We start from the raw sequence: 22425 nt of genomic DNA, 5'->3' as shown, positions 1-22425 counted from the left end.
CAAAACTCAGTTTTTATTAATATTTTCTCCTGTTATCTCCTTGAGGTTATATTTTTACGCATCTACGTAGAATCATAAATATTAAATATCTGTGGCATGAAACAATCGGATATTGAGATATAAATAAGTAGGTACCAACGAGGAAGTAGTAATTGTTATCAATAAAATAAATTGGATACTTTGACGCCGATTCACTATAGCAATAAACTAGCGAAGCATCAAATTGTTCCGCAGCTATTACCAAGACCTACAAAATAATTTATAATGGGAGACTCCAGTAAAATTAAGGTAATTACTCGTTTGTTATCACAATAGTATATTATATTAAACCGGTGTTTTAATAAAAAAACTTCAATGAATAATATGTTTTAAATAATAATATAAATTTTGCCTCATTTTATAACCCTTTTACCAATTTATGGCCCAAATTTATTAAAAAAGGATGTCAACGAGTTTGTTTATAAATTGATAAACTATCGGGTTGACTTTGACATTTCCCTAGTTGTTATCTAACCTCAATGAATTGTATTTGATCTTACCTAAAAAAATTAAAATCACGATGGCTTTTGACTTAAAACAAGAGGAAGATGTAAAGCAGTACATAGAAAATCTTGGTATCGAATATCGTTTCGGGTGTTACAAAGAGAAAAAGCCAGAAGTGTGTCATCTTCTAGGTGATTACCTAGAAGCCATCAAGAAAGATTATGATAAGGCTGGAAAAGTGTATAAAAGCAACTGTGTTGATTACAAATTTGGGAAGTCATGTTTGAAAATAGGGAATTATTCATTAGTGGGTCGCGGGAAAGAAAAAGCTGACCTTGTGGAAGCTTTGAATTACTTTGAGAAGGGATGTGAATATGGTGAGCCCGGCGCATGTCTGCACGCCGGGATGCTGCTCACAGCCACTGGACCTAATGTTAAAGTGAAACGAGATGTACCTAAAGGTAAGCTATACATTTCTTCTAAAAATCGTATCAAACCTGATTCAATTTCATTTATTAAATTCAATAAAGGCAGGTATTAGAAGATTGTCCTGTACTGATATGAATATTAAATGTTCTTTAATTTTTTCAGGATACAATTACTTGAAGAAAAGCTGTGAACAGAATGATGAGATGGCCTGCCACTATCTATCAGGAATGTACATGACTGGAGTTCCCAAAAATGTTGCAGATTACAACCCACATAACCCAGAGAAGAACAAAAATATAGAATATCTTATTAAATCTGATATGAAACAGGCATTTACGTTTGCTAAAAAAGCATGTGAGCTTGGGAACATGTACGCATGTGCCAATGTCAGTATGATGTACAAAAAAGGTGATGGTGTAGAAAAGAATGTTGATGAATCTAAGAAATTCTTCCAACTTGCACAAAGTTTACAAAAAGCACACGAAACAACCAAAGAGCTCAAATTCCAGCAAGGATTAGATGGAAAATAGTATTATAATAACTCATTTATAACTGCATTTATGTTGACAGATTAGTTGTATAGATATTGTTTGTAGTGGATCAATGTACAAATAAATTAAGTATTTATAAAACTAAAAACTGTGTTTTGATTCAACCTAAGATAGCATATCTACAAGTAAGTATTACAAGTGTCTACAACAAACATGAAAACATGTAAGAAACTATATTTAAAAAAATATGTATATATATGTAGGTACAAAGGTGGTTACAGACTGAAGAAAGTAACTTTCATTTGAAATTATAATATACATAGCTGTTACTTTTTTGTATTGGGCTATTGCTATTAGTACATTTTTTCGTCTAAGTACTGAGAAATGTTTTATAATGAAATTGAACAGATTGGCATCATTGGCGGATCAGGGTTCGATGACCCGACACTGTTCGAGAACCAGGTAGAGAAAGAAGTGACTACACCTTTTGGGAACCCCTCAGATGTCCTGATTGAGGGTCTAATCAAAGGAGTTCCGTGTGTACTCCTAGCAAGACATGGTAGAAAACATCAGTACCAGCCAAGGTATTAAATGTATTTTATTATTGCAACTACCTATTACATACAGATACATTAATATTCGTAGATTTTTGGAGAATATTTTGAAGAAGTAAATAAAGTTGCAAAATTGTCTTTCGACTCCAAATTCCACTATCTCCACTGAATCTGGGTCAAATTGTTATTTTGATAAATGGCACAAGTTGGGCCTCTTAGCGTCAGTGAGCGATATTTCTATCTACCCTTTAAAAACAAGCATACGTTATACAATCGAACTCTAATTCAATCGTTATTTCCTCCCTAGTGATGTGAATTATCGCGCTAACATCTGGGCGCTGAAGCAAGTGGGATGCACGCACGTGCTAGCCACCACTGCAACAGGTTCTCTACGCGAGGAGTACAAACCCGGCGACTTGGTCATATTGGACGACTTTATTGACCGGTAGGTAACCTAATTATTTATACCTAACTTGTCAGTTGTTTGGCTACCATAGCTAAGCTTTGCTTAGTTTGGAATCAGACGACGGTGAGTATGTAGTCCTGAGATATGAGATGAGATTACTATCATCAATTTCTCATAGAAAACTTGTAGAAACTCATCTTGCATAATAATCAAAAATATTTCTTTAATATACATAAGTATCTTATTGTTTAACAATAAGTTCATCTCATCATCTCACCATCCATGAATCGTAATATTAAACCTATTACTATTTTCAGAACATGGGGTCGCAAGTGCACGTTCCACGACCGCACAGAAGGCGGACCTCGAGGCGTCTGCCATCTACCGATGCGGCCCGCATTTTGTGAGCGGGCGCGCCATGCGTTGCTTACTGCAGCCCGTGCTAGGGGATACTCGTGCCATGAGAATGGTACCGCTGTTGTTATACAAGGCCCTAGGTGTGTATACCTACTAATTGTCATTAGCTTCTCTGAGCTGGCTAAAATTCAGGTCGATATCACTACATCTGAGATAGGTGGGAGTTAGCTTATTCAGCAAATATTGACAGATATTTCTTCACACATTTGCTGTTACTCTATCTATCAGATTAAGTTTCCGATACTTATCCAAGAGTCGTGAAACTTGCCGTTAATGTAGTAACATAAACCAGTACCTTATTTTATATTTATTTGGTTTTAGGTTTTCGAGCAGAGCTGAAAGCTTGATGCATCGTCAGTGGGGTGGACATCTGGTCAACATGACTACAGTACCTGAGGTTAATATAATCAAACATATTGAATACTTAAATTCATATCATATTGTATTATAGCTGGAACTATTTCTATCATATTCATTTCTTTGTATACAGGTGGTACTAGCAAAGGAAGCAGGTCTGAGCTACGCGGCTGTCGCACTCGTCACCGATTACGATTGTTGGAGGGAAAACGAAACCTCAGTAAGTATACGAGTATCACAATAACAGGTGCAATTTAATCTGCAAATCGTAGCTAGACATCTTTTGATAACATAATCTACATCAGTGTAATTACATTGAATTTTGCATGTTTTGTTTCTATGAATGATTAAGATATTAAGCACTTGTTAAGGATCAACTCGTTTACACTATTTGCTACAAGCACAAAAAAATGTAGAGACAATAAAACACGAACTTACAGCGCCGAAAGTATATGCTAAATTATGCAAACAAAATACGAAAGTACGAAACAGGAACACTTGTATATTTAAAATAAAAGAGCTAACTTTTAGGAAAGTACATAATGTTATTTCTGTTATTGCACCAGGTATCAGTGAGCGAAGTGCTCGCTATGTTCGCCAAGAACGTGAAGAAGGCAGCTGACGTCATCATCGACGCTGTGCAAGTGCTTGCTGCTGAAACTGAACGTGATTATTTGGCCGCACATAAGGTAAGACTTGCGTGCGTTATATGACTTGGCTTATTACGGGTGTCTAAACTGAAATTCTTTCTTATTTTTGTATTAAATAATATATTTGTATGTTACAGGAGCAAGTGTCCTCCGCAATCATGCTGAAAGAATGATAGCAGTGCATTTTTTTCTATATAAGTTACAAATATGTCTATGACCTATACTTACGTATAATAATTGTAAAGGATATCAAAATAAATCAACATTTCCTTAGCAAGTATCCATTTATTCGTAGCCTAGCTTAAAAACACATCATATAAAATGATCAAATCATTCTTATCATCTAAACATTTCACACAAATACCGTTTTCCCACAGAGTGTAGCATTACACTGCTGGCCAAAAGTACCAAAAAAAAGTTTTTTAAAAATATATAAAAATACATTATCTGTGTATCCTAAATTGAACTAAAAAGTAATAACGTGTATTCCATATTTGAGTAATTCGAGCCTAGCTGGCGGATATCATAAATAAACAATTATATAACAATTTTGATTGTAAAAAAATATTTGTCCAGCAATGTTTCTATTGAGATCTTGAATGTTCGTTCTGAATAGCACTCGAGTCTGTCATTATAAACTAGTCTAAGCCATTTTACGTATTTAAATCTTGTGCATCAATTTGTTAAACGTTGAAAAATGTCCTTAACACTAAATTATTACACTAGTTTTATGATCTATCTCCTTAAAAATGCATTCTTTTCCACGGTGTATTGAATGTATGCAGTTAGTAATTTTGTCCAGCTTTTGATACCTTTGCGAAACAGCCTTAAACCAATCAAAGTTATATAACTATAGAGCATATAGGCTGGAGACGGCTTTGAACAAACAAGTGCTAAAAGAAGTCGATTAAAAATAGTTTATTAGTAAATCACATTGAGTTTTTTAGTCACTTGACAACCCGTTCTAAAGTGCCCAAAATCCGTCAAATTAACTGGCAGTTACCACTGACCGATATTTTTTACATAACAATTAGTGTGAAGGATAAGTTATAATAAAAGAGGTGGGTATCGGTAGTCATACTTTTCCAAACAAAACTTTGTTACCTACATAAAAATACGAATCATATTATGCGTACAAATTAAAAGTATATCATATAGTGCTAAGACGAGCGCGTAACTTAAATGCGCGGTCTCCAAACTAAATGCCGTAATGTATATAACAAAACATATATTTAAAAGTTAAGTTTTAGTAAAATTTCAATAATAATTGGCCTCCGATAGGGCCGAAGTCAACTTCTTCACTTCATTTGCTTACAAAACATTTTTAACACGTTGTTGAACGAAATTTTAACTATCACTGCTCACTGTCGTTTTTCACGTGAAGTTATAATCTCGTTACTGCTGAAAAAGAAAACTGGTTTTAATAAATATTGATGGCTGCTATTATTGTAAAAGTATATAATAGGAATAGTATATAATACTCTGAAACACTGGCTAAGAAAACATTTCCCTGAATATACAAAGAATTTATGAATTAGATAGATAGAAAATTCAGAAGTCTTAGCTAGTCTTGTTTTTCAGTCACTTGTTTTAACTTAGAATGAATTTAAAAGGCAATTTAAAAATAATACTTTGGACAGTTTCGAGTTTTATATCTTTACATAATATATACATACAAATACCAAAAATACTTAGAACAGAATTTAACATCTTTGCATATAAATACACACAACTTGATTTTAAAAATGAACTATCATCTACTAAGATTTTGAAACTACCCAGTACCAATTTTCAATAAATAAGTTTTAGTATGGAAAAAAAAATCTTTTTGTTCAAACAATACAGGGAATATACCTCTTTTAAGTATAGAAAAAAGTCAGTTTTTTGGGTACAAACAATGCAGATAATATTACCGTTAGTTCTTAGTCCAGGGGTTCCTGGCGTGTTGTCCGGGGATCATGTCGAGCAGGTACTGGCGCTGCGCCTCGGCCACGCGCTGCATCTCCGCCGCCATGGCCGCGCCGCCCGCGCCGCCCGACCCGCCCTTACCCGCTACGGACACAACACAGTGAGCAGTACACGATCATCACATACAAAATAAATCTATCTATTCAAAACATATGGCATCTTTTTTTGAAATATTGGAATGTGAACGTTTATTACTAGCTAACTCGAGTATCTGTTTACATGAAGGAATAGCCCATGTATAATCTTGGGTCTTCAAATAATATATTCCAATGTAACATTCCAATGTGAACAAACGAACTAATATTAATGATATTTCTTCAAATATCACAAACATTTAGAAGTAAATTAGTTCATCACTTTAACCATTGAATGGAACTAGGCAGATAGAGTTTCAGAGATCGATTTAATTCCTCTATATGCAAGAATTAAAAAAATACCAACAACATTTATGTTGTTTCTCCTCAATTCAAGTATAGTAGAAAATCAGAGTCAATATCAAAAAGATGATGTGTAGAGAGATATAACAATGATAGTGACAGTACAACCAACTGATGTAAGAAATACAATGGATTACTAAACATGAATGTTCGATGAACAGAGCGAATAGTACCGCGATGATGAGTGTAATATGTAATGTAGTAACAAATGGTGTTGGAATACGTACAACGCTTACCGAGAGCGGAGGCCTGTGCCATCGCTAGCTGGTACGTGTAGATGAGCGGAGAGAACTGCATCATGGCCGCCGCCGCCGCCGCCGGGGTCATGCCGCTTGAACCGCCCGCGCCGCTCAGACCTGAGGAACAAGTTGCTAAATCGTTAGTTAAGATAAAGTTATATACATATGTGTTAGATATTGGTAACTACTGGCTGGTTCTTGACACTTGAATTATTTCTGTATGAAAAAAAATCGAAGAAATTATTTCAGTTGTAGCACAAAAGTTGTAGCTTTTGATATTGGCTATCTAGTCCTGCGAGGTCTTTGGTGTTTTATAGATCCTGCATAATATATTTTCACTAAATATATCAAAAGAAAGGGTTGCACGTACCTCTAAGCAATTGATGTTGCAATGCTTGCATAGCGGCAGCGCTGTGTTGCTCGAAAGCCATCTGCGCGGCTGCGGCGGCCGCCAATTGCTGGAATTTCATTTACAAGAAAAAAACATTATTACGATATTTCGAGCAGTTAACTTCGGCAGGAATCGTGATAAGGTATAACAAAAAACGTTAAACAAAATGAAAACAAAATATTGACCTGATGTTGTTTGCTGCTGCTGCTGTTTTGACTGGTGCTGCTTGATGATGATCCTGAAAAATATCAACAGAATTGAGCATACGTTTTTAATTTTTAAGTTATTTTAAGTTTCACAGATACGCTGGCTACTAAGGAAGTATTTTAGTAGCCAGAACATGAAAACAGTTTAGTAGACATAATTATTTATACCTTTTCCTTTCTTGGCGGGTACTTCACTGGTTTCTCTAGAACGATCTGAGTGGTGATTACGAAGCGAATCTGATGATGACATTGGTCTAGAGGAATAGAAAGAAAAGTTTTGAGTATGACATACCTATATGATGAAAAAACAAATATTTTTAGTACATAGAAGCGTATAGTTACCTGGGAGCCGGTGGGGGTGCGGGGGTCTTAGCCGGCGCTGGAGACGCCGCTGCAGCGCTTCGGGACGAACTGCGCGACACCGACATCTGTTGTACAATGATTTAATTGTAATGATCGCTTTATGTAATTTTCTTTTGAGGGCGTGAGTGTTTTACAGATATCAGTGAATAAGCGAAATCGACGAAGACTTATGTTTTCGGAGCGTAAATGCATAGAAACCGGGTCATATGCAGATAACATCGTTCGGGGTGGTTATATATCGCGGGCCCCGCCAGGCGCGGCCAGGCGGCGCTCGCTCTCAGTACGTACCTGCAGCGGGCGGTGCGAGTGCGCGGGCGGCGGGGCGGCGAGCGCGGGCGGCGCGGGGTCGGCGGGCGCGGCCAGGCGGCGCTCGCTCTCAGTACGTACCTGCAGCGGGCGGTGCGAGTGCGCGGGCGGCGGGGCGGCGAGCGCGGGCGGCGCGGGGTCGGCGGGCGCGGCCAGGCGGCGCTCGCTCTCAGTACGTACCTGCAGCGGGCGGTGCGAGTGCGCGGGCGGCGGGGCGGCGAGCGCGGGCGGCGCGGGGTCGGCGGGCGCGGCCAGGCGGCGCTCGCTCTCAGTACGTACCTGCAGCGGGCGGTGCGAGTGCGCGGGCGGCGGGGCGGCGAGCGCGGGCGGCGCGGGGTCGGCGGGCGCGGCCAGGCGGCGCTCGCTCTCAGTACGTACCTGCAGCGGGCGGTGCGAGTGCGCGGGCGGCGGGGCGGCGAGCGCGGGCGGCGCGGGGTCGGCGGGCGCGGCCAGGCGGCGCTCGCTCTCAGTACGTACCTGCAGCGGGCGGTGCGAGTGCGCGGGCGGCGGGGCGGCGAGCGCGGGCGGCGCGGGGTCGGCGGGCGCGGCCAGGCGGCGCTCGCTCTCAGTACGTACCTGCAGCGGGCGGTGCGAGTGCGCGGGCGGCGGGGCGGCGAGCGCGGGCGGCGCGGGGTCGGCGGGCGCGGCCAGGCGGCGCTCGCTCTCAGTACGTACCTGCAGCGGGCGGTGCGAGTGCGCGGGCGGCGGGGCGGCGAGCGCGGGCGGCGCGGGGTCGGCGGGCGCGGCCAGGCGGCGCTCGCTCTCAGTACGTACCTGCAGCGGGCGGTGCGAGTGCGCGGGCGGCGGGGCGGCGAGCGCGGGCGGCGCGGGGTCGGCGGGCGCGGCCAGGCGGCGCTCGATCTCCTGCTCCTGCTGCAGCGCGCGCACGAAGGCCGTCTTGAGGCGCGCGGTGTGCTCGGCCTTGAGCGCGCGCTTGACGTTGCCGGACACGCACAGCTCGCACAGGCGGCGCGCGGCGGGCGGCGGCGGCGCGGCCGTGAACGTGGCGTCGTGGCGGCGCGCGCCCGAGCCGCCCGCGCCGCGCTCCCAGCGCCACACGGGCGTGAAGTCGCAGCCGCACTGCGCGCACACGGCCGGCACGGACGAGCGCGGCATGCTGCACACACACACAACATACACTCGTCACATATTGTGCTCTATACGACCAACGGACACATATACTATCATATGACAAACAAGATACTGACAAACAGTACCTATGAACATTCAGCGTGCATACCTTATGTGAATTCGTTACATAGGTTCTTCTCATAATAGCTGATGGCAGTACTGCCCAAGCCATCTGATTAAGGTTACGGGAAAAAAAATCGACGATGTTTTTTTTTATTGATTCATGATAGTACGAGCATGCCTTCGCACTTATACGCATACAACTAGCCGCTACCATGGCTTATTTCCATCAACGTATGTATAGGACTAGAGGTTGATAATCATGTGACAAACAGAAAAATAACATAGGTAGTTGGCTTATTAGAAAAATAAATGTTACACATACTAAATAAAAAAATAATGTAATCAAAACAATACCACTCTATACCAACATTCATTTATACGTATGGCCCCGCCATGACTACAAACTATTACCTTCTCACGCGTACGCTCACTGGAGCAATAGCGGCAACGTAACAAACAAAGCAAACTCGCGAATTCGGCGCCGGCGTGTCTCGATTCTGTGACGCCACTCATATTTCGTGCGTCGAATGCATTGCCTACCTACTAACAAGTTATTATCACGCGTTGTTACTTAATAAACACCATTGTATCATATCATATTAATACTAACACTCACTACCTAATAATGATAAACCATCTATAAAACTATGGCGTCCTTTGCAGTAAGAAAACACTTATTATTGAAATGTCTTTATCACACACAATAATTACTATTTAATTACGCTAAAAACTAAATCAAGAACTATAAATTAGCGTCCTTTTCGCGTCAAGTTAAGCTTATATTTTAGTTTTTAGCGGGTGGAATGTACCGGTCAGTGTGACAGAGTACATGTTCGGGCGGAACTGGCGGGATTTAATCAACTCGAGTTAATAAATCTTCTAAAATTTTATAAAATTCAGGTGACGTAAAACAATTAGAATTGTGTGATATATATTTTTCCAACAAAACCAACCCAAGTCATATTCATTATAATCAATCTATTCGCTTTTTTTTACTCGTTTCATTTCATCACTGAACTCGAGTATGACTCGAGTGACACATGATCATGAGCGTCCATGGTTTTCTATGTCAGGAAGCAATGTGTCGTAAAACGTTAGAGAAATAAAAGTAAGTCTGAAATGCCTGATGCCTGCGCGAGGTCATTGGTCGCCGCGCTGCCAGCTGATAGCGCGCGGTCGTGTAACGGCGAGTTGCTGCGTGTATATGCGTAGTTGCGAGCGACCGCAACAAAAAAATCGTTTAACTGATATTAGATGCATTGGCAGTACCGCCTCCCAAAATATCACCAGCTATTATGAGAAGACTCTGTATAATAATCGTTGCCTGTTCGACCCGAAGTCAATCCGAGCCGTTTTGCCGGAAATATAACCAAACTCAAGACCAGTAACAAGGTAATTGAATATAAATTAGAAAAAGACTAATAACACTTTATCCTTTACGTAACTTTTTTATCGATTATGCGGACTTTGTCTCACTGACTTGTTGTCGTGTCATGATTAAAAAAATCTTTAACTCGTTTTGCATACAAATTTAAAATCATAACAAAAAGACTAAATGCATGTAACTTACCGATCTTCATTAGTAAGATAGTCGACAACGTGTTCGAGCCCCACCAGATACACGAAGTCGGTGTTGCTCGGAGACGGAATGAAGTTCATCTCTGGCGGCGGGGGTTTGGGAGGTGGGATCTATACAGACAAAACATTACAAATTAACTCCAGCATTTTTCTCTTAACGACAAATACTGGCTATCTTTGACTTAATTTTTAAGAAACCTTATGTATTCGCTCTTAGTTAATTGAAGTTGCAATCGCTTTTTTCTTGGTTAAGGAAGATGTTTTCAGTATATTATGTAAGCTAATTTATTTTGCAATTTTTAAAATCTCAATCTCGTATTGACACTGTCTTATGGTACACAGGTATTTAAGTGATATTTTTACCTGCAACAAGGTCTTCTCCAACTGCTTACGTAGTGCGAGTTTGGCGGCAGCCTGGCGCTGCGCCGGGGTTTGCGTGTCTTCGGAGCTGCGGGAGCTAGCCTGTGAACGTTATATACAAATTAATAACAGTGTTTAATAATGTTGTAGATTATCTAACTACAACTACATTGAGAAACAGTTAGACTACGCGGCACGTATAGCAGATTATACAATACTTTTGAAAGATGTTTTATAGAACTGTTTCAGTAGGTTGAAACCGATATAGTGTATTGTTGATAGTTGAATTTCTTCCCAAGTCAACGCATTATGCATTTCCCAATGGAGACCTAAGTGATCGATCGAATAAAATCGTGTAGAATAAGTTTGCCGATGACTGTCAAATCCGAAACCGCTACGTTTATACACTCTATACCGCCAGATAGAGCGACCTCGTCAAAAACTACCAGCAAACTTACTGACACAATATTTATGAAGAAAATAGTAGAACTTATATTAAAATAAGTAGATAATAGTAATAATAGTAATATGAGTGAATTTGACATCACATTTCCATACTCACTGCATCGCTTGTGCTACTGGTGACGGAGGAATTGTCCTGAGACGGCTTGCAATACAACCAACAACGTAAATATACGTGTACTACTTAATATAACTATTTTATAAGTATAAACTATAAAGGCGAACGGCAGGTTTGTGTGAAGAATTCGTACAGCTTATAAAATGTCATGTTTAGGTTTACTTTTTGTTTTAATTGATAGCTAATATGATAAACAAGCTTATTTTAAAATTCTTATATTTTTAAAAGTTGGGAGGTAAAAGTTATGTCCATTTTAAGAAAGCCCCGGTAGTTCGCTAAATTGCTCAGATGCTGTCAAAACCACAATCCAAACCAACAGGGATGCGTAGACTGCAGACTAACAGTGACGTCTCACGAGATTTTCTTTTTCTTTAGCTGTCAAATATAAGAAACAAATATGACAAATATAAGCCATAGACCAAAAAATATTATTTAATTAATCAAATCTTTCTTCCTGAATTATTAATTAATCCGGACTTCTAAAAATAATACTCCCAAATAAAAATAAGCGACTTAGTCCCCTTGATAAGTGGTACTAATTCTGTAACGAAACAACACCAACTTTAAGCTGTACGAAATCTGCCGATCTCCTTTAACCCATTGATGTCCAACTGCCCTGTAAGATTCACCTCCCAAGCAAGCAAGGAGGGAGGGGTTAGGCCTTGAATCCACCACGCTGGCCAAATGCGAGTTTAATAGGTATTGTGTAAAATATAAATTCGAGTTATGAATTACTACGGTTAGGAAAGGTTGGTAAAGTAACTGTCGTTCATCACGAATCACGATCTAACGTACTGAATTTTATTTTCCTTTAGTCATGATTGGAGAGAGGATTCATCAATCTATTTTTCTGTACTTATTTAAAAAGTAAACGCTCAGCCATCGTTCTTCGTCATATAATAGCAAGTATACTGCACTTTGCACTCGTAACTTTTTCTTTAGCTCTATGAAAAGTTTTCAAAGTGCACTAAGTCAGTCGGTTGACTTTTTTTGACAGAAAACCATCGTAATGTCATATCATTAGTAATAGGTTTAATGCTATTATAACCTTTGATGTGTTCTACGTATGATAGGCAGAATAAGTATAAGATAGTATAGTGTTGTTACCTTAGAAGACGCATGTTGTGTGGTGGGCGGAGGGGCGGGAGTTATCGTTACCGACGGTGTTATGCTCGCGCCGCCGCTTGTCGATGTCTGCGAACAGGATAATTAGTTTAAATGAATGTGAAAATTTATTTTAATTAATTAATTTAAACAAGATGTTCGCTAATCAATCAATCAGTGACGAGTAATGGACTCAATAAAATCGGTACGGAATGTTTTTATATTTTTTTAAAACCACTCTATATACTATCTAAAAGTACCGAATAAGAATGCTAATTAAAAAATCCTCAGCAATTTCTTAAGCAACATATTTTTATAAAAATAGGTCTTATTTGAATGTTATTAGAAATATAAACTTCTTACTTTTGTTAATGGCATAGATAATAATTCCACAATAAAGAATTGTATTGTTAGTAAGTGGCACGTACCTGTGAGCGGTAGGGCCCGGGCGTGAGCGTGGCTCCGCCGGGCAGGCTGGAGGTGCGGCGCGCCGCGTTCGCGCCCGCGCTCGCCGCGCCCGCGCCGCTCGACGTGCGCTGCCACAGACACAACAGATTGTACTACATGACAACGCATCTCAATGACTACTGCATTCTTACATCGCACACTACATCATAAGAGTGAACTTGAATCGTTTCCAGTGTTTCTATTCTAAATTTGAAAGAGTTATTGTCAAAGGGTCGATTGTTACTGTCTTTTTAATAAGTTTTGATTGTGAAAACAGTGTTTTGGATTCATCGTCAAAGGGTAAATTTAAAATGTAATACTCTAATAAGCTTTGATTTTTTATAAAGCGTTTTGTCACTTTCTCTCATATACAGCTTCAAAATTGAATGAAAGTAACAAAACACTGTATAACTAATCAAAACTTAACACTACATTAGCAATACAAATGTAATATACCATCCAAAAGATACAAATTAGATAAGTATTAATAGAAACAGTATCGTACCTTGCTTTGTTGATGCGCTGGCGGTGGTGCGGGAGTGACGGTAACACCGGGGGGCACGACACAACCACTGCCCGCCAACGCCGTGCCTGTTGCTGTATCCTGAAATAAAATAATAATATTTACAAACAGGTCTCGGTCCACGCGTTAATACCATTAACTAAAGGCCGATATAAGTAAGCTGAAGCGAGCTGAACAAGGGAAATCGACCGAAACAGCTCTTCATCTAGTGATAGAACGAGCAGAGGCAGCACTGGAAAGCAAAGAAATATGCGTGGCCACCTTTATAGATATAGAAGGGGCCTTCGACAGAACCACCTTCGAAGCTATTCAAGATGCTGCTATAAAACATGGTGTGAACCCAACCATCTGCAGATGGATCGGGAAAATGCTGCAAAACCGAGTTATCAGTTCCACGTTAGCTGGCGATACCATCCACGTCAAAACAACCAGAGGCTGCCCACAGGGAGGGGTGCTGTCACCTCTGCTGTGGAGCCTAGTGGTCGATTCGCTAATGAAAGAACTGAACACAGGGCCATTCTACACGGTAGGTTACGCAGATGACCTAGCCATTATGGTCAACGGAAAAATTCCGATGATCGTCTCGCAGTTGTCAAAAGAAGCGATCAAAATAGCAGAAAGATGGAGCAGAGATAACCACCTATCCATCAACCCTAGTAAAACCACCGCGATGTACTTTACTAGGAAAAGAGACCTCAAAAACTTCAAAAGCCTAAAGATGGCCGGAGAAGAACTACAATGGTCGACACAGGTCAAATACTTAGGACTAATACTGGACAAAGATCTGACCTGGAAAAAACACCAGGAGCATATAACCAACAAATCCCTAAGAATTTTTGGCATGCTCAGGAGGGCCTATGGCAAAACATGGGGACTCCAACCAAAGGTACTATACTGGATCTACACAATGATGATCCTACCCATCATCAAGTATGGAAGTGTAGTATGGTGGCCAAGAACCAATAAAGAGACATGCAAGAAAGCGCTCAGCACAATCCAAAGGGTTGCCTGCATGTCTATAACAGGTGCCTTCAGAACAACACCAACGGCAGCAATGGAAACCTTACTTGGAATCACTCCATTGCACCTTACAGTCCAAAGAGAGGCAATCAATGCGTTGAAAAGACTCAAAGATGCAAACCTCGGGACAAGGAAGATGATGACGTGCAACCATACAAACATGGGCATAAAACCTCATCTAAAAGAGATGCTAGATATGAACTCTGACAAAATACAGACAATACTAGTCACTCACAGAAACTTTAAGATGACGATTCCGACGAGAGAAGAATGGAGTCAAGGTCTCTACACACAAACCAAATCGAGACAGATATGGTACACCGATGGCTCCAAAATGCAGAACGGCACAGGAGCAGGCGTCCACTCGGAGGACTGCAGCATAAGTACTAGCCTAGGCAGATATGCTTCAGTCTTCCAAGCAGAAGTACACGCAATCATCGAATGCACCCAAGAGATTATAAAACGAGATACAAAAAATCGCGACATTTATATACTCAGCGACAGTCAAGCAGCTATTAAAGCTCTTTGCTGTTCTAAGGTCAATTCGGGACTTGTACTGAATTGCATAAAGAACCTGAACAAGGTAGGTCGTACAAACAACGTTAGGCTAGTTTGGGTACCAGGCCACGCGGGCATAGATGGGAATGAGAAAGCTGATGAACTTGCACGGAAAGGATCAGAATCACTCCCAATAGGTCCAGAACCAATAATTGGACTACCTGATGCGACAGTCAAACTGGCAATAACCAACTTCACCAGGGACCAGCATCTGAAAGAATGGAAAGCCATATCTGGACTAACCCATTCGAAACTGTTCATAAATAACGTCAACAAAAGCTGGAGTAATAACCTAATAAACCTCAGCAAAGACAGCATCAAGAAAATACTTGGTGCTTTCACAGGACACTACGGCACGAACTACATGTTAAACAAAATAGGAGCCATAGATGACCCCAAATGCAGGCACTGCAATGAAGAAGCAGAAACCATGAAACACATACTGTGCGAGTGTGATGCTTTAGGAAGGAAAAGAATGGATCTTCTAGGATGCGGTTACCCTAAACCAGAAGACTACAGGCTGCTTCCGGTGGGGTGCATAGCAAAACTGATAAGTTTTGCCCTGCCCCCCAACGTCTAGAGTAGCAAAGGAGGGGGTGACACAAAGGATCAGGAATGGTCGAAGTGTCAGCCAGGCATTAACTGGCACCCCCACCCCTAAGATAAGATAAGATACGCTGTAATCGTAAGGTAACTTATAATAATTAAGCAACGTAAAAATGTAATTAGTAAAAGTGATGAATGTTTAACGTACAGGTACCTTAGCCGGCGGCAGTCCAGTCGCTTGTTGGGACTGTCGCAGTTTCCTTAGCAAAACTAGGCGCGTTTCTTCTGCGCGGAGCTTCTCACGTAGCGCCCGCAACCGACGCTCACGCTCCCATATCTCGGCGCTTGATAATTCCTGGACACAGAGATTATTTTATTAACTTACAATAGTAAAACGTGCATAAAATCATGGCCTTTCTTCCCATGGGGTAGGACGGCACTTGCTATGATCCCTACAATCTAATTTTAATTGATTTTCATAAATATATTTTAATATTGTACTTGGTCTTCGTAGGGTATTAAAGAAGTTTTGCTTTTTTGAAAGTTGAAAACTGAATTAATAGTAAAGGAAGTTACTGTTCTGCTTTTGACTTCCACTTTACAAAATTATATTAATATCGCGTAAGAAATGGTGGCATTCATAAACACATAATAATGTACTGCTAACATTATTTAAACAACAAATCATTTAAGTTTCATGGTAGAAGAAAGATTGACACAAGAGCGAAGGCCTCTTCATAATTTGCATTATAATGAAGTCTTAAAAATGATGCTATAATTCTTGAGTACCAATTGAAGGTGGATATAACAAAATCCAAATAAATGAACTTTAAACCGCGTTTATTTGCACATTAATTATTCTCTTGTCTTATAACGTTCAAGTCGCGACCGATAATAATCTCAAACAAACTGTTTCTGAAAGCGTATTGTGTAAACAGGTGGGGCAATGAGATAATCAAAGGTGATTTCGTTCATCGATTTGTTTATGAAACCTGTTGATTGTTTGACCATTGTTTATTCAAGAAATCACTAAATACACGTCATTTTTAATTGCTAACCTACTATCATTGATCGTTATTCAACAAGCTGAAGCATAATATATGTATATTGAAATATAATTGCTCATCAGCCATGTATAAGTGTCAGGTAAGATAAAGCACACACATTTAGCACATCAAAATATGCACACAGTTCAGAACAGACACCAGTCAGAATTAAGCATGCGATATTAAAGTATTAACTGATTCTTGATTAACACACGCTATTTATTATTAGGATACATTAGCAAGCCTACTCTGCAACCGTGTAGTAGGATCATCAGAAAGAAGATCATCAGTCTTTAGCTCTACGTGCACGTGCACGCTTGATAATACGTCCACGCTTGGTATATCTCTTGTGCCCTAAAAATTATAAGTCTGTAGCTTATTTTATCTTTAACAAAGTAAAAGCAAAGCGCAAGCTGTTGCGGCCCTGATCATTTTAGTTTATTCAACAACTGACTGGTACCAAACTTCCACTTCAAATTTTAATTTGCTATGACATTATAATGGCAATGTTACAACAGACTATATAGCACTAATATTTTCATTAATTGTGTTGCTTTAGCGTATGTATTATTAAGTTCCTCCGTGTTTCGGAAGGCACATTCAATTATGGGTTCCAGCTATCGTTTTCGAAGATCTCTGACAGTAATCACAAGTTTAAAAGTCTGACAACCAGTCATAATGAGGGGTGTGGTGTTATTTCCAGGTAACTGTGTTGTGTGGCTGAAATTCGGTGAGCCTGGATGCCGACTCCAATATAGTTAGAAGGAAGGCTAGGCTGATAGCTTAAGTATAGCTCCTGTACTAGTCTACATAAATAAATCACTCGTTACGTCACTTTAACTCACTCTATGTCCAGGTATGGGCAGAGGTGGGTCATTCTCGTCCTCTTCCGAGTCCTCATCGTCGCGGGGGTCGCGGGGAGACTCCGGCGCCGGCGCGGGCAACGTGCTCGGTGTTATTGACACGTTCACGCCGCCCGAGTTTAGTTTACTGCTTACATCTGATGAGAAAATAGATGGCTTTAGATAACAGAAAATTATAAAATTTGATATTAGTCAATGAAGCAAAGAGCACGTAGTCGCAATGGGTTTTTTAAAGCTCAAATAACATAATTAACTATTACTATCACTAACACACTCAGGAAAAGGTTACTTTTGGAAATAGGTGAGTAGCCATGCCTTAAGTCCATAGTCCGTATGTGAGTGGAAGGAGTCATTAGTCCATTTCATCTCCAAGTCATAAGCACTTATGGAATTTTCAGTTTGATCCTTCTGATCCTGCTCGAAAGTAATGTAATTCTTTAAATACTTTTTAAAGTTATATTTCATGCTCTTAATAATCTTGTATGGTCATTCTCTTTGATCAAAGGTTAAATATTTATATACCTAATAAGTATATTTTTCCTGCATGTGACTATAATCCCTGTTACGATGATTAATGAAAGTTACAAGATATCGAATGAGTAATATCATAGAGTCTATTTGGTTTTGTTAAAAAAATACTCTAACAGGGATAATCCAATCATGAGGCAAATATGAAAATCACAGCCATTCGCATATTCGATAAATAGTGACTTGCAATAAAACCAGTTCATTTGAGTATGTAGTATATACAAAAACTTAAAAAAAAATTAGCTAACACAAATATCTGGTGTCAGAATGAAACTTCCGGTACTTTGTGCAAGAACTACAAGTTTCTGGGGCGAACGACCCTTATCTTTGGCGAGAAGCATCATATTAATTGTCTGTGCCATATACATTTTGAAGTAAAACATTGCTTTCAACGGTAACGGGGGCCGAGAGAAAATGGCTACCGTTTTTAAAATAAAATATTTTTAATTAATTATCTGTATGTACCAGTAAAAGGCGCGGGTGATGGCATGGAAGGTTTCCGGTGCGGCGGCGCCGCCGGCAGCAGCACGATGTCCGGACTCTCCGCATAGCTGCGCTGTTCCGACCGCGGCCGAAGCACCCGCTTGCCACTCGAGCCCTGCGAAAATGTGATAGCATAAATACATTTGTACATAAAATAAATAAAGTCACATTAGTCTATTGAATAACCCTTACTTTCATATTTATTTATATTTATAAATACAATAAGCCTTGTCCTTAGATCAGACCTTTATTTCTATAAGATAATAAATCTTTAGATCGAGGTACAGAATAAATATTATAATATAATTAGTACTTTTAGTAGTAGTAATTAGTATTTATAACTGAAGTTTAAATCATTATTTTATTAGCACTTCACAGCGCTTTACTTAAACAATCACTAAGTAATATTCTGCAGATACAGCTCAATTCAAGGTTGCTTGTTGTTTAGTAAAATGCAAGCTATGTCAATACTATGTAAACAAAATGCTTGGACATGTATGCTGTTCAGAATGTTGACTATTTTGCATCATACATTGATACTGTGTTATTATGTTTGGTATTGTTTGATCAAACTTTGATACATTTTGTTCAATAATAACATAGAAAGGAGAATTCCTAGTTCTCAATGATCTATTTTGTATCTCAATGATGTGACTCGTGACAATTCAAACACCAATCTGAATGGGTGACAAGAAATACCCGAAAATCGTAACTGGTGGAAGAGTTTACATGAGACTATTGCCCAACAGTGGGACAGTATAGGTTAGGAAAAAATGTATATCTCAATAGTAGAATAGTTAAATTAGACGTTCCTCCATTAATTAAATATTCCCTCATAATATGTTTACTTTAGTATCATAACTATTTCAATAAATTAAGATTCACATGTTTATTTAAATGTCAAGGAAAATGAGGTATTCATGTTAATTTAATGTTATTAAAAACAAGATTTTTAAATGAAGCTATTTAAATAACTGCAGTGTGATGAAGTTTGTTTTGATCTTTACACAGATCTATATAACAGGAGGAATCATAATAAAGGAAGGTAAATAGCAATACATTCAACCTTCTATAATACCTAAGTACTAAAGTCTGACAACTTAGCAGAGCCTTGGCATGCACTGTTTATCTAGCTTATAGTAAATAGTTTGGGTTATTACAAAAAAAGTAGCCATATCAAATAGACCACAGTCAGCTGCATAAGCCAGCGCGTGACTGTTGTTCTAAACCCTAAATATAGTATACCTCAGCCAGCCGCGAACCTTGCACAAAGTCTTTCTACTAAGTTGCTGGACTACAATAAATTGTTTTAACAGCTGTACACATACTTTCTTTTAAATAAAATTTAAGTAGTAAAGTAAATATGTGTCATAGCATTCATATGTATACAAAGAAACATCTTATAATGAGTTTTATCTGTTAAGAATATACTCTATTGTTTGTTGAACAAATAATTATCATAATAACCTAATTTCTATATTGTATGTTTCACGAGTCCTCTCACAATCAGTTGAATGGTTGATATCTTTGTGTTATAAAATAATAGTATTAGGAAGCATGTTTGATGGAACTGACCACATTTTTAAAAAGATAATATGACTAGCTTCTACAAGTATTGATAACTAGAGGCCGACCGCGACTTCGTCCGCGTGGAAACGCTTTCCGGGTAAAGACTGATCTCTAGGTAACTTCGGGATAAAAAGCCTATGTGCTTTTCTGGGTCTTCAGTCACCTGTATACCAAATTTCAACGTAATTGCTTCAGTAGTATTTGTGTGAAAGAGTAACAAACATCCATACATTCTCAGAAATGTTCGCATTTATAATATTAGTAGGATCATAATAGGTAACATGTTGACAGACTTCCATGAATTTCTTGACAATCGAAGTGTGAGGCAACTATAGTCCAACAACTTAGTAGAGAGCTGCATGTATTGTATGCCAGGTTCACGATCAGGGTAGGTACACAAAATTTTGAGCATATCGGATCAGTGATCCAATGTGAATTCCACTTAGCTTATTAATACTTATTTAGATTTGTTGAAACCAAGGAATATGTCTACAAAATTATTTTACAACGATTTAACTAGAAAAAGAAGCAAATGGGAAACAAAACAAGGGAGTTTGTTTGTATATTAAGTGTTAGTGAATATCTTTTATAATATTCTAGTACAATACAAAACAGATAAAGATAAAACAAGCATAAACTATTTTAGTACAGCAGATAAAACAATAAAAGATTATTAATAACAGTGGAATAAGATTAAGAACACAAAGACAACATAATCAATCATTATGATAACTGATAATTAAGAAATATCTACCTAATATCTTACTAAATGGAAAATTTTACTTACAAAATTATAATAGGTTTTTAATTTATGCATACTCACCCTTTCAATCTTTCATCAGAATGCAATAAAGATTATTATAAATTAGTATTTCCTTATTTAATATACATAATTTTCTTAGTTTCTATCTTAGTAACAGCATTTCTACATTCATCTTGCTTATGTACAATATAAGAAAAGCACCCTAATTTTACCTGTTAATGGCATGGCATAATTTTATGAATGGATCATATTTTATAACAACTTTTAAACTTGAAACCGGCAGTTAGGTAATACGCACAAATTGATTAAAATAAGTAAATGTTCACTATTTGGTAAACCATATTTTCCTTAACTAATATTATTAGGAGTACTAATGTATTAGTGTACTATACAGGAAAATGTAGCTTATTACTAGAGTTCTCATATAAAAATTGGTACAAGTTTACAAGTATATACTTTTAACATCATCATTTGCACAGCTTTAGTAAATGATTGTTAAATATCAGAGCTCATCAGAGTTATAATGTCATTTTATTTGCAAATACGTGATTGTGATCTGATTATCATCTGAACAATTAATAGTTTAGCAACATAGATTTATGATTGTTTTACAACTATTATTAGTATACGAATGAATTATAATAATAACAATATCGAAGCTTCCATTATTCAGGTAATGTTTTTAACTCTATACCTAAATTTAAAAATAGAAAACTTGTCTAATCTTATACCTCCAGCCAAGACAAAATCTACAATGCTGGCCATGACATGTGATCACAATAATTCTTGTTGATCAGTATCGTTTTTTTTTGTTTATTTACTATTTCAGGTTTGTATTGATGAGAAATTATTAGATCTAGGAAAATTAATAAATATACTCACATGAGGTGGAGGTTGAGCAGGGGTAATAGTAAGTCCACTAGCCGTTAAAGCCCTCAATTCACTCAGCTCAGGTGGCAATGACCTGGCCAATAAAAAAATTACATAATTTCAGATAACAACAATGTAAACAAAAATATCAATTTCAATAATAAAATCACCTGACGCTCAGGTCGACCGCCGAGTCGTCTACGTCCATTGTGGTTAGTCACCTCTGTAACAATTACGTATAAAACACCAATTATTTAGAACATCAATCAATATAAACAATACATATTTTAAGTACATCACTGTTAGCAATCACTGTTTAGACATCAGTAAATGCTGCAATACATGTTTGGCAATTGATTATGTCGACATAACAATGAAATTGGTAATCATTTAGATCGATTTTTTGTTCAAATGTAATGCACACGCACGCATCACCGGGATGACAATTGACAAGACAACGGTCAACGGGCGCGAGTAACAACATCCACTTTTAATTTTAACAATAAATACCTAATTTTACACACTGCACTCTTTTCACTTTTATGTTTTGCACATTAATGTTTGAAAGATTATTTTTTTGCTAGTATAGCAGAAACACTCGCGCAGTCACAACAGAAATTCTTGAGCGGCCATTGACAACAGATAACACAAAAATTATTATATCACAGACTACCGGATACCGATTACACAGGATTA

General features: G+C 38.6%; 3 protein-coding genes across 3 annotated transcripts; 2 read left to right on the top strand and 1 right to left on the bottom strand.

Moving 5' to 3' along the window:
- Nucleotides 1–100: 100 nt before the first annotated feature.
- Nucleotides 101–4060, top strand: Mtap (Methylthioadenosine phosphorylase). Its single transcript, XM_076130156.1, has 8 exons — nucleotides 101–288; nucleotides 1812–1987; nucleotides 2265–2402; nucleotides 2681–2860; nucleotides 3102–3177; nucleotides 3271–3357; nucleotides 3704–3826; nucleotides 3925–4060. Exons 1-8 carry the CDS (start codon nucleotides 265–267, stop codon nucleotides 3958–3960), a joined length of 840 nt encoding a protein of 279 aa, XP_075986271.1. The 5' UTR covers nucleotides 101–264; the 3' UTR covers nucleotides 3961–4060.
- Coa7 (Cytochrome c oxidase assembly factor 7) lies at nucleotides 490–1567 on the top strand. Its single transcript, XM_076130159.1, has 2 exons — nucleotides 490–944; nucleotides 1075–1567. Exons 1-2 carry the CDS (start codon nucleotides 560–562, stop codon nucleotides 1440–1442), a joined length of 753 nt encoding a protein of 250 aa, XP_075986274.1. The 5' UTR covers nucleotides 490–559; the 3' UTR covers nucleotides 1443–1567.
- On the bottom strand, nucleotides 4053–22399 carry simj (transcriptional repressor p66-beta simjang). Its single transcript, XM_076129750.1, has 19 exons — nucleotides 22240–22399; nucleotides 21900–21952; nucleotides 21742–21823; nucleotides 18510–18642; nucleotides 17499–17653; nucleotides 15822–15962; nucleotides 13466–13564; nucleotides 12942–13049; nucleotides 12517–12603; nucleotides 10833–10931; nucleotides 10462–10580; nucleotides 7680–8814; nucleotides 7371–7456; nucleotides 7197–7282; nucleotides 7008–7060; nucleotides 6802–6889; nucleotides 6420–6548; nucleotides 5701–5839; nucleotides 4053–5185 (listed from the first exon to the last, which is right to left on the bottom strand). Exons 2-18 carry the CDS (start codon nucleotides 21935–21937, stop codon nucleotides 5703–5705), a joined length of 2775 nt encoding a protein of 924 aa, XP_075985865.1. The 5' UTR covers nucleotides 21938–21952; nucleotides 22240–22399; the 3' UTR covers nucleotides 4053–5185; nucleotides 5701–5702.
- Between the last annotated feature and the right edge of the window lie 26 nt (nucleotides 22400–22425).

This window comes from Anticarsia gemmatalis, chromosome 23, assembly GCF_050436995.1.
Source record: "Anticarsia gemmatalis isolate Benzon Research Colony breed Stoneville strain chromosome 23, ilAntGemm2 primary, whole genome shotgun sequence".
Lineage (NCBI taxonomy): Eukaryota > Metazoa > Arthropoda > Insecta > Lepidoptera > Erebidae > Anticarsia > Anticarsia gemmatalis.
This window is presented reverse-complemented; position numbering and strand designations above follow the sequence as displayed.